Source organism: Vidua macroura, chromosome 5, assembly GCF_024509145.1.
Source record: "Vidua macroura isolate BioBank_ID:100142 chromosome 5, ASM2450914v1, whole genome shotgun sequence".
NCBI classification, from domain to species: domain Eukaryota; kingdom Metazoa; phylum Chordata; class Aves; order Passeriformes; family Viduidae; genus Vidua; species Vidua macroura.
The window spans coordinates 20,815,957-20,828,562 of record NC_071575.1 but is presented as its reverse complement, the minus strand read 5'-3'; the positions used below and the strand labels follow the sequence as shown (position 1 = coordinate 20,828,562).

The 12,606-nt window shown below is 48.5% G+C and overlaps 1 protein-coding gene across 8 annotated transcripts; it reads left to right on the top strand.

The window, feature by feature from the left end:
* Positions 1-4,268: 4,268 nt before the first annotated feature.
* KCTD17 (potassium channel tetramerization domain containing 17) lies at positions 4,269-12,432 on the top strand. 8 transcript variants are annotated; one of them, XM_053976999.1, is made up of 8 exons: positions 4,269-5,381; positions 6,002-6,110; positions 7,858-7,949; positions 8,871-8,966; positions 9,347-9,472; positions 10,190-10,268; positions 10,513-10,729; positions 11,706-12,432. In XM_053976999.1, exons 1-8 carry the CDS (start codon positions 5,175-5,177, stop codon positions 11,725-11,727), a joined length of 948 nt encoding a protein of 315 aa, XP_053832974.1. In that variant the 5' UTR covers positions 4,269-5,174; the 3' UTR covers positions 11,728-12,432. The 8 variants fall into 8 exon arrangements, 7 of the variants coding, with proteins under 7 accessions (XP_053832974.1, XP_053832973.1, XP_053832975.1 ...); XM_053976998.1 differs by having other exon boundaries at positions 10,513-10,802; XM_053977000.1 differs by lacking the exon at positions 10,513-10,729 and adding an exon at positions 10,730-10,802 and having other exon boundaries at positions 4,340-5,381.
* The last annotated feature ends 174 nt before the right edge of the window (positions 12,433-12,606 follow it).

The window sequence follows — 12,606 nt, the reverse complement described above, 5'->3', positions numbered from 1 at the left end:
TGCAGCAAGTGCTGACTATACAGAACACACAGGGGTCTGAAACAAGTGACCCTTGTCACAACAAACAACACAGAGAGGCTGATTTTGTGATTATGTGGCCAAATGAGTGCCTGCTCTGTTTCTCCAGGAAAATTTAGTTATTAGGAAAATTGACATATTGTTGCAGACTTATTTGCAATAGATGCAGGGAGCTGGCTTTTGTGTGCCCTTCCAGAATATTTTTGATGCATCTTAAGCACTGGGTTTCTTTTTTGCCACTGACTCAGCAGTCCTGGAGGTCAGTGGGGAATCTCTCTGCTTCTTCTTGAGACTGAGATGCTTTTCTCTGTCACGTGTGTTGCAGGGAGGTGTGTGGCACAGCCCAGCCACCCACCTGGAGATTGGAAATTACGTGGAAAACTTCCCTCTCCCTTTGCTCTACATTTCACTCCTGTGGCTTGATGACATCTAGCAGGGCCCTTCCCTCTCTCTGGTATTTATGCCAAGCTTGGCAGTGCCCTTCTCAGGCTGAATTTTTTGCTACAAAATCTCAGTGATTCTTCCCAGCTTTTAGCAAATCTTTTCCCAGATGCTTAACTTTGCCTTGATTTCTCCACAGAGGAGAAGCTGAGATCTTCTTTCCCACAGCAAGATACTTTGTTTTTCTGGGGTATTCCCTCTTATATCATGTATCAAAAATCTATCCAAGAGTGTCTTCTGATGTTCCCCCTCCTTTTAGTTGAGATCCCTTCTGGTGATTTAGGCAAAGCACTGAGAAAGTTGTGAAGACCGAGACAATGTTTTCAAAGCCTGGAGACTTGAAAAACCTATTTTGAGCTGTAACAGATGCTACTGGACATATGGAACAGCTGAGGGGACTTACACCAGGACTATAAATGTTCTGCAGATCTTTATGTCCCTGCCTCAGTGGGTGGGTTTCCTATAGGAACCAAAAGCTGGGGAGAAGTGGATATAATGCAAATCACTAATGTTCATGACTTTCCTGTGGAAAATTTGCTACAGGAAATTGGTAACAGCGTATCTTTGGTGGAATAGGGCTCATGGTAGCCAAAAAGGTAGCCTAAACAGCAGTCCTGATGTAGGAGGACGGTCACACTGACCTGTGGCTCCCTTGAGACTAGAGTTTTTACAGCTCTCTATATAAATTTGAGAATCCCAGGCCAGCATGTAAACTCTTTATTGGTTTATTGGTATATTTTACTATCTGAAAAACTTTTGTCCTGAAGGAGGTTTGGATTCTGTGCAGTCTGGTCTAGTCAAAAGTAATCCCATGGTCCCCTGTTCTTCATTTGTCTTGTCATCTGCCTTCCTCTTCCTTCCATCTTCCTCCCTAGCAGTCAGGTTGCACTATTTCATGCTTCATTTCCCAGCAAACTTTGTTCCTCTGCAAATTTTTCCAAATTCTAAAGCAGCCCTTCTTCTACCAGCACCACTGGCCCAAGCACTGCGTGAGCCATGGTAATTGGTGTTGCCTGCAGGGACATTTCATATTCCTCCCATCTCTCCTGGTCCCAGCTTACAGCCAGGTGCTACACAACCATTCTGTCTCCTTCTCACAGCAGTCTTCAGCAAAGGTGCTGCATGATGCACGTCCACACACAGGCTTTGCACACTGCTTTGAATTCAGGTATGTTGCTCACAGATCTCATGCAGCACAAGGAGCTGGAGGAAGATTAGCTTGCCTGAATGCCATGGGGCCTTCCTCTTCATGCTTCAATATGCTTGGCTCAGCTGGCAGTCAAGCTGGACTCTATTATTCAACTGTGTCCATTCCCAAGTCCAGTGTAGGGAATTTTATTTGCCCGATTCACTGCCTACTGGCAAAATGTCAGAGCATCACTTGTCTTTCCATCTCCACTTACTGCAGAAAAGAGAGTGGCGCTGATTGCACATGGACATGCCAACTAGTTTTTCCTGGTTTCTTCTCCGGTGCCTCCTGCCATGTAATCCCCAATATGTGTTCCCAGCCTGTCAGAGTGGTGACACTGTCTGTGCCAACACATGGTGATCCCTGCTCCCACTGCTGTTCCACAACACAGCAGTTCCATAAGAGCAGCTGTACAATGCCAGCGATGCATCATATGCCATGTACCAAGCTGCAGAGCACTGCAGTGTGTATAACCTTCTGCAGGATTGCTTTGCAGGCCTGACTGCTGAACCAAGACACTCCCAGTTTACCTCCTGCTCTGTTTTCCTCAGCTCTTGTTCAGCCCAGTATCCAGTGGCTGTCAAGTTTTTCCTGGTCGCAGTCCTTCTGTGCAATGGTCCCTATGATTTCACTGAGGACTCTGCAAGGTTGTACGGTCTTACACCATCACACTGCCTTGTGTAAGCTCTTGCTTGCTCTCCCTCTGTTTCTGTGCATGTGTTTTATAAACAGTTGTAAAGGCAGCAGGAGCGAGTCATAGAATCATAAAGCCTTAAGGCTGGGAAAGAATTTATATCATTGAGTCCAGCCTTTAACCAAACACTACTGATTGTTTAAACTTACCTCTCCTGTGTCCTATTGCTTGATTTTAGGGGACCTTAACAAGGGCATATTAATTGCATCTCAGAACTACATCTGATGACAGTGTACAATCAAGTCTATGTTTAGTCCATGCCACCAACTCATCAGAACATTTCAGTTGGTAACTCACCCCACACTGGCTTCTTCCTAAAGATTTTCACATACTGTGGAGAAATCCCTGTCCTGGTGCATTTTCAATGATTTTTTTGCTGTATCATTTTCAATGATTTTTTTTGTTTTGTTTTGTTGCAGAAAAAAAGGCTCTGATGTTGGAAGTGGTGTTCCTTGACATCTTTCCTTACTCACAATATACCTCTTTAGATTTAGCAATTAATTTTTCACCCCATGGCCTTGGGGTGAGCAAGACTTGAGGTTCCAGACACAAGTGGGGACTGGTATTGATGGAAGAAAGTATGTCTTGAATATAGACCATCCTGTACTCGTGAGCAGCATTGTCATGGGGGAGGTTGGAAAAGAAGGTGTTGAGAACAAGAGATGGACCTGAAAAAGGAGAAAGAAGCTGAGTGGCTGTAAGAGGAGGAAAAGGAGAGGGTGAACCCTTGGTAAAAGGGAAAAAAATGAAGACAGGCAGATTTCTTGGAGGGGGAGATAAGGGGCTATAGGCTGCCACTCAACTGCTGCATTCATATTGGAGAGCCACAGTCCTCACCCCAGTTCTGTGCTGGAGCTGCAACCGGCACAGGCAGGGTCCTGTAGTCCTCACACACCAGAGTGCAGGGCAGAGGTCTCCAATTTGCTGTGGTTTGACTCGGAGCCAGAATTAGGAGGACAGCAGTCTGACAACCCAGAGCTGTGTTGCGCTGGATCAGTGCTTCAGCTTCAGCCTGGATCAGTGTTAGTCTGAGCATTTTTGATGCATGTTACTGTTCAGTGGAGACTGGTCCCAGGGCTGGACAGTAATTTTGGCCAGAGCTTGCTCCATATAAGTAGACAAATTTTTTTTTCCTGCTCTATTAATGGTCACTCTATTGCTGTTTCAAAATTATTTGCATTTACACCCTGGAGCAGCTGAATTGTTCCTGTACTTAAATTAGCTGAAGGTCAGCAATCTTGAAACCTCTTCCGTGTTACCCTCTCTTCCTCTCCTCCCCTTGGCACTTCTCCACAGAAGGAGCAAAGTGCACATGCCATCTTTGTGAAGGAAATCCTGGGTGATTTGGGGGAAGGGCGATGCTGCCTTCTTCTGTAGTGATAAAAGGGAGTGATTTGCAAATAAAAGAAGAAGGAAGGACAAGAAGAAAAGGAATGTAAGAGTAAAACATAATGTTTCTCTTTACCCATCCTCTTCACTCAATAACCTCCCACTTCCAAAGGCACTAGGATCTAAATGCAAGAAAAAGAAAATATTGTGTGTCTCTGCAATGCTGCGTTGCCTTGTCAAGGAAGAGCCAGGAAGTTGCTTAGGTAGAGGAAGGTTTTGAGCCACAATGGGATGAAACACCAGCCTTTCCTTTCCATTCTTAATGTGCTCAACTGCTGGCAAGCACAGCTGTGCTTAGGTGGGAGTGGGAAAAGCAGAGCTGTTGGAGAGAGCTTATTCAGGCTGTGTCCGTGCCAAGGAGTGTGTTTGAACAGAGTCCCCTGGCGCATGAACTGCTGAGCACCAGGCTCGGCCTGGCAGGAGCGAGTGGCAGAGGCAGAGCTAGATTCCATAACAAGGGATTGGCACATCAGCTGTGGCGGGTGATACATGCCTGGGGCAGAGGTAAAACACACAGAGCTGAGTTACAGTCTGAGCTCGCTGTTGCCCAGGCACAAACAGGGATGGCAGGAGCCCAGGGGAAGGATGTGGGGGTTTGTGCTGGTAGAGCAGGCCAGAGGGGAAGTTTGCTGGGTCAGCAACTCCTCTGAGCTGGAAGAAAAATTATTCCTGCCCCCTGCCAGTACTTCATGCAGATCCAATATACAGTTCCCAGAACTCTTCCTACATATGTTATCAAGAAGGCAACTGTCTGCATATTTTGCTGCAAGAAAGTATGGCAACTGATGCGGCACTGAGCAGTGAGCCTGAAGTAGTGGATGTCCTGAAGGGAATGCTGTGAAGTACAGCGCTGAGGGGCTTAATCTGCCGACTGCCAGGAAGCAGGTTATGCTTCCTGTCTCCGAGGAAGCCTGCAGACATGATCCAGGACTGGAAACAGGCAGAGTACCAGCCGCAGGGCTGGAGTCCTGCGGTGCAGAGCCCTTCGTTACAGCATCCTCATTGCCGGAACAGCGAGCTGGGAAAACTACAGTTCCCATCACCCTTTTGTGCATGAACCTGCGAAACTACAGTTCCCAGAACCTTTTAATGAGCCAGAGAGGATGTCTGTGGAAAGAAATGCCGACGATTTTTGCATAACACCCTGCACCTCCGGAGTGCTGACCGGCCCATGGTCTGTGAAAACGGGAACAGGGGAAAAGCCAGGGAGTGTTAGCTCTGCGGAGCTGTCGCTTTGCCCGCCCCAACAGCCGCAGTGATATCCTCCAGCGCCGAGCAACCTTCCTCCTCTCAGGACTCCCTTGGTAGTCACAGGGAAGATCCTGGTCCCCGGGAAACACGGCTGCTGCGGAGGGAGAGGCAGATAAACTACAGATCCCGGCATTCTCCGACAGGCAGCACCTGCGGCAGTCCCTGCACGCCGTGGGGGAGGTGGGGGTGAGGATGAGGATGGAGGGCAGGGAGGAGATGCAGGACGCTGTGGGGCTACGCTGCACTTGGGACATTCCGCCACCCGCTGGCACCCAGGCCAAGTGGGTGAGGCTCAATGTGGGGGGCACCGTCTTCCTCACCACCAGGCAGACCCTGTGTCGGGAGCAGAAATCTTTCCTGTGTCGTTTGTGCCAGGGCGAGGAGCTGCAGTCGGACCGGGTAAGGCAGCTGGGTTGCCTCCCGCACTGTGCCCCACCGAGCTTGGGGAGGGCTGGAGGGATGCAGGGACGGAGCCAGACCCCGGCAGCTGCAGGAGCAACTGAGTGAGAAATCCCTTCTCTTTCTCCCTCCCTCCCGGGAAGGATTTCCCCATGTCAGATTCTACCTTGTCGTAGCCTGGCACCTGCCTTTCCGACCTGGGGAAAAGAGAGGCCATCTCCCCTCTGCTCCTGCTCTCCTTCCTCATTGTCACCCCACATCCTGGGTCTACTTCCCAGCTGTGTCTGCCTGACTCAGCCTTGTTCCTGTAAGGGGATCTCTGCTCTCTTGCACCAGGCCGGGATGCACAGTTGCACAAAGAGACTGAGGCCTATTTTTTGGGCTTTTTCAGCTGGGTTGATTCACACTGAGGTGGGCATGCTGAGCAGACCAATACAGGAGTTAAAGTGCAAGCTGCACTGACTTGGCTAGGGACTTTCAGGGACCCATGGTTTCTAAAGAATCTTAGAAATAGTGGACATTTTTGCTTAGGTTTGTATTTTCTTGTATTCTAGGGCATTTTACAGTTGGTTACAGTTTTCCTTGGGTTTTTTCTCCTTGTGATCTATATCTGGTGCTAGGATGAAACTGGTGCATACCTAATAGATCGGGACCCCACTTACTTTGGACCGATTCTGAATTTCCTCCGTCATGGGAAGCTGGTCCTGGATAAAGATATGGCTGAAGAGGGTGAGTTGTGGAACTCAGAAAGATCCCACTTACCATAGTCAGGAAAAATAGGACTTGTGCTCAACCTTGTTGTCTCTTGTTCTCATTTTGGATGTTGATGTGGGGGGATTTCAGAGAGCTATCCCTGCAAAGCATGATGATGTCTCCTTTACTAAAGGGTTTGGAGTGTGTGAGGAAGGCATCCTTGCAGGTGTTGTGGCATCACAACTGTCCAGCAGAGATGTCACCAAGACAGAAGCAGGCAAGATCTCAGAGCCTCAATAAGCCATTTTTTACTGGTTCCTGATCTACTTTTAACCAGGCTCTATGACTGAGTTTTCTATTAATGTCTGTTTCTAATTAGGAATGAAAGCCCAGTAGACCAAACAAAACCAAGCTCATCTCTTCTACTGACTGTAATAAAGATCATCATTAATCAGTGATGTGCACTGTATGCTGCTTGTGCTCTCATGGGTTGTGGACTGCAGAAATTCCAGTGGAGCAAGTCAGACAAACCAGTCCCTCACCTGAGGTTGACAGTGGGTCCAATAGGATGACTTTGTGACATCACAGTGTTAGCAGAGAGCAGTCCACAGTGCCTTGTTATTTTTTGGATGCTAGGGTCTAATAAGGAGCCAATTCCAAATACGAATTGTGCTGTCCAGCCCTTACCAAGCACAGTTTCTGCATGGTCATTAGTCTTCTTGCCTTTCTTATACATTTTTACCTAAAGCAAGGAAAGTTTTCTTCAGAATAGTCTTACCAGTTATAATTCCAAAAATATACCCAACTAATGGTACAGGATTATAATAAGCACAATTTTGAGGTGCTTCCTACTTGACATTTCTTGTAATCCTGAGGTTAGACAGAGTTCATCCGCAGGTTTTAGTATCAAATTGAAATGTAAACAGGACTCCAGTTCATTTGCATTGCCTTTTTTTTTATCCTGCTGCAAACATTCAGACTGGTGTAAAAGCGAACCCATTAGACAATTCATTGCTGAATGAGAGACACAGAAGAGGTCTGAGTGTTTCAGGTAGTGAAGGATCAATCTCCCCATGTATATTTTCTTTGTACTGCCCTGGGGACATGTGAGCTTTGGCTTCCAACCACCTTTCCCTCACTGACTTTCTGGGAACCACCTCCCTTTTCCTGAAGGCCTGTTAGCAAACAGGTGAGTCTCAAGAGAGGTGACGGATGCAAACACCACCAAAAAGAAAAAACACCACCAGAGAAAAAACTAAAAACATTTCCGTTTACCTGTTTTAAGCTGAAGCACAGGGAAGAGAGCCAAATATCATATAAAGTCATATGGGGCTGCAACTCCAAGTGGCCTAGGAGGTAAGTTAGGCTTTTCTAGGGTCTTTTGGTGACTTGTCAGAACTGCAACTTTTGATTTTCTGCCTTAATAAGGAGTCTGAGCAAGGTCAGACAAATGGTCGTTGAGAGAGACTGGAGCATACAGTTGTTCTCCTTGGCCAGGTATCTGGGAAAGGTATTAGCAGTCCTCAACACAAGCCTTCACTGGCAGTGCCTGTTTCTGTAGTAGCAGGCAGCATAAGGAAGTTGGGGTGAGCATTAGAAACAAGATGCAGAGGGCCAAGTTTCAATCCTCTGCAGTAAGGGCTTCAAACCTGTTAACAAGTAAGACAGTAATATAATTTCTCCCTATGGACCTTGTGAAGCTCAGAATTGATCTTTTGCAAGTCAAAAAATAAAGATAGGCTGCTAACTTTCTGTCTTTGTGGTCCTTCTGTCTGTCTTTCAGGGATCCTTGAAGAAGCTGAGTTCTATAACATTGGTCCTTTGATCCGAATAATCAAGGATCGAATGGAGGAGAAGGACTACACAGTAACACAGGTATGGCGAGATAGAGTGGGATGGGGAAAGCAGGGGGTGTAAAAAGGGGGAGAGATGAGTCAAGAGTGAGAGAAGACTTGAGAGAAGCAGCAAGGAACGGAAGGAAGCAACTAATTAGAGATTATGTGCTAATCCCTATGCAGCAAAATCTTGCAGGGGACAAGCTACCACCAATTTAGTTACAATAAACAAGTTGCAGTCTTGCTTTGCATCCCAGAATTAATGCTGGATGTAGTCTCGGAAACGAAGTGAGCTCCTCTAGGTTTTGGAAGAAGGCAGCTGGTTGCTGTGTGATATAGAGGAATGTTTGTGAGGAGAGCAAACATGTCATGGAGAGGAGGGCTGGTGTGGGGAGTCCTGGGAGTGTAATCACAATGAAGAGCATGGAAATACCTGTAGAGAAACCTGGAGGAAATAGGTGAAAAGATGGCTGTGAAAGAGCTAAAGGCAGACAAGGAATCAATCCTGCGGCACAACCACACCCTGTCTTGGCCAGGAACCTTTGAAAATCTTTCTTGGAGGGAGGATTGTCTGCTATCTTACTTTTCATCTTGTCTGCCTCAGGTTGTAAGCCTCCAGCAGCACAGTCACTTTGTGCTGCAAAGCCCCATCAACATTTGTTGCATTTGCAAAAGTGATTTTGTACTTAAAAGTGCATACTCCCCATCAAAAGAGGGCAGTATCTTCTGGGGACAATTCAGGGAGCACTCAGCCCAGTCCCTGCTCTTCAGAAGAGATACTGCTCTTACCTCCAGTGACAGCACAGGAGAAAGCTGGATTGTGGTTTCCACTCCCCTTTCACCTGGGGCATGGGGGAGAGGACAGATCAGTCAAGGAGGAGTATTACCACTTCATTCTGCAGGAGGGGAACAGCTTTTAGCATGTGACTGTTGTCAATGTGCTCTGCAATTTTGCTCTCAGGTGCCTCCTAAGCATGTCTACCGTGTGCTGCAGTGCCAGGAAGAGGAGCTCACTCAGATGGTTTCCACTATGTCAGATGGATGGCGCTTTGAGCAGGTATGGATAAGGCAGAGCAGGGGGAGAAGGAGTTGTCTTCTGGGGAAAAGATCATGGATACCATACATTTGCCAAGCAAGGCTCCTTCCCTCTCTGAGAATACTGGGTAAGTCATTGATTAAGCCATCATGCTCAATCAATGACTCTTTCTTGCCCTTTCTAGAGGTTTAAAGGATACTGTGTGAGACCAGCCTATTTTGCATCCTGGCTGACTTCTCTCCTGGTTCTCTGTGTTGTGTCCTCAGCTTAGTTATGAGGCCTTTCCAACAGGATTATGGATTGGACTCAGTGCTGCATGGTGGGCTTTCTGCCTTGCTCCCCAGGTGGAGTGGGTGTTTCCAGGAATATGGGCTTGTGATTCTTGCTCTCATCTTTTCTAGCTTGTGAACATTGGCTCATCCTATAATTATGGGAATGAGGATCAGACAGAATTCCTGTGCGTGGTCTCCAAGGAGTTGTACAACTCCCCCAATGGCCTGAGCTCTGAGCCCAGCCACAAGGCCAAGGTGAGATTAACTTTGCTATGGCCCTGCTCCCATTGCCTATGAGAGCCTTTGCTCATTGCTCCTTCTCTCTTTTCACTCTCCCTTGAGACAGTGGGGCACCTCAGTGGTGAAATACAGGAGCCTGTCCTGGTGTTCAGCACCGTGGCATTACACCCATTGCCCAAAAGGAGGAGTGTGTGTGTTGGAGGGGTGGTGTGTGGCTGTGTGTGGCAAATGGCTTTAGCAAGTCACCTTGGCACCTCTCATGCTACTCTAACATCCCCCTCATGCCTCCTCATGCCCATTCTGTCTGTGTCACTGCCTATAGGGTATTATTTCCCTGAAGGTTTTGCAGCATTCTCTTTCCTTTTTGAGTTTCAGCCTGAGGGGCAGATATCTCCTGTTCCCCTTTTGAGGGAAGGACAGAAACATGTGGCAGTGCATGACATTCTGTAGACACCCAGGATGCAGGAAGGAACACTAGCAACTGATGGCAGTTGTTGCATGGTGGGGTCACAGCACTTGTAAGTGGGTTAGATACCCTGATGTGATACTCCAGAGAAAAACAAGCCTCTCTGTTCCCTGACCTAGAATTGTCTTGGCCATGGGGAAAGGTCCCTTTTTATTCCAGTGTTATGACAATTGCTTTGTTCCGTTGTGTGTCAGAAAGAACTGCCATGGCTCATCTTGCAAGTATTTCCACTCTTTCTTCCTTTTGTCCCACATGCTGGGCCACAGAACACAGAGGAGGACCTGGAGGAGGAAGAGCAGGAGGTGGAGGAGGAGGCAGAGGCAGAAGCAGAAGCAGAGGAGAAAGGTGCAGCAAATCCCTGAGGAAAATGATAAAAATAACCCCCCAGGCATAGACTCGTCCACCTTTCTGGTGAGAGCTCACAGCTAGCAGCAGGGAAGGACTAGAACAGGTGTGGGGTGTGGGGGCTGTCCTCTCCAGGAGTTAGAGTCTCTCTGGAGATAAAGCTGATAGGGGAGAGCTGTTACCATGGCTGCTGCTTTGTATTTTTAACTGTTTGGTTTATCTACGGTTTTATTTTTATTTGCAGACTGTCCATCTATTCGGGATTGTGCTAAACTCTCTTCCTGCGGACCCTCCCTCCTGCTCCCTTCCGTGTCCATCCCAGCACTGTCATCTACCTCCCACATTGCCCCACTCGCCAGCCTCCAGCATCCTTCCCTCTGCTCTCTTTGTCCCTCAGGGCTCAGAGTGGTCTCTGCCCAGGGCCCTGTTTCTCTCTGCTCCTCACTTTTCCTCCTCTGCAGGTATGTTACCTGTCTGCACTCCCAGCTCCTGCCAGCCTGAGCTCTGCATGAGTGACTCACTTCCCACTTGTGGGTATGGCCTTGGTTTGTAGAGCTTGGGGAGGGGAAGGAGGGAGGTGTGAGGTTGACTCATCCCTAAGGTGGCTTTACATATTCTGATCCTATGCGTGCCTTTACCTGCCAAACAGATCCTATGGCTGTGGACCAGAGGCTCTGGCAGCAGAAAGGAGAGTGCAGCTGGGAGAGGGGTGGAAATGAATGCAAAGCAGGCAGGGGTGGTTCGGGGAAGGGGTGGAATTTTGCCACGTGTCTGTGTGACATGCATGCCAGATCGCTTCTCCAGACTGCCGTCCGCAGCTCCTTTGCCTGCCAGCCCGGGCGGCTTGCAGAAAGGCAGCCTGTTATTTTTCCTTCCCTGGGCTTTTCCCCCACTGGCTCTGCCAGGGTGAGAGTGCAGTGGGAAAGGTGGCAAAAGCAGAGCAGAAGCAGCTGGTCCCCACTGCAGATGTTCTCACAGCTGTGTGCAAAATGAGCCTCTCTGCTCTGCCTCCTGCTTAGGAAGGCTGGCTGGCCGACACGCGTGGGGCTGGGTATAGAAAGTGTTAGAAGGCAGGTTCCTCTCCATACTGCAAAACTGTGATGCTCTTGTTAGACTGGAGATGTTCAGTGTCAATCTCCACTGGTCCTGATGGAGAGCACTTGTTAGCTGGCTGACAGTTCTCTCTCCCTCTATTTGAAAGCTTCCTTGTCTGTGGCTGTGGGACCTGAGTGTTATTATCTTAAGACTCAGTGTATGTTAATCACATAGACTTTTTCTTCCTTCTGTTCTGTTTTCCCACCCTCATTTCTTTTCTTTTTCTTCTGTTTGTGTTTCCTCTGTCATTTCCCCTTTTCTGTTTCTCACTCTCCCCTCTATGCTCAGTTGCTTTTTTCCCCCTACCATTGATTGTGTTTTTCTTTCTCTCTCCTTCTCTAGCTGTTACAAGCCAGAGATCTGAGGATGTGATCTGAACACTCCACTCCAGCCTTTTCGTTTTTTGTTTATATCTTTATTTTTGTACTGCAGTGTATGGCAGCCCCTTGTCCCACAGTGACGCCCCCGGCTCCCTTCACTCTTCACATGCAGCCATTTTTTTTACAAACTCACCTCGGAGGCTGAGCTTCCAGCCCTGGAGGAGGGCAGATGCTCCATAGAGCTCCTGAGCTGCTGTAGGAGCGGGAGCCCACAGCCCCCTCCTATGCCTGGCAGTTCGGCTTTCCTTAATGTCACAGTGGCCCCTGGTGGGGACATCAGCGATCAGCCACTGCAGCCTGCGGTCCCTTTCTGAGCACCCTGGATGCAATTGCGGACCGAGGTGGTGGCAGCTGTGGAAGGACCAGCCCTTGCCCTTTCACTGTTGCAGGCAACTGGTGTGGGCTTGTGGCCTGGGGACAAATGCAAAGCCACCGTCCTTTTCTGGGCTACCTGTATCGCTCGGAGGTGTCCCTGTGCTGGGTATCACGTTCCTTGGTGCCTCCCTCCCTGTCCCCCAAAGCAGCTCTGTGCCAGCAGTGTGAGGAGGAGAATGATGTGCTGCCTGGGTACCAGGAACATGCTGATGTTCTGTCAGCCAGCACCAAGTAGATCCCAGTTTTGGGGAGAGGGGTGTTTGCTTCACTGCTGTGTCTGAAGACTCCTGAATAAAATTCACAGTCTGTTCCTCCTTGCCGCCTCTCATTTTAAGTGGCAAGAATTCATTCCTTCTGCAAGGGGGTGGGAGTTGGAGAAAAGGAGTTTGGATTCATCACCTGGAGCCACCAGAAGCTGCTTGTGCTGTGCCTGTCTTCTGGGGGCTGGAGGTGCTTCCCACTGTGTCTGTGCTGCTGCATCCCCAGTG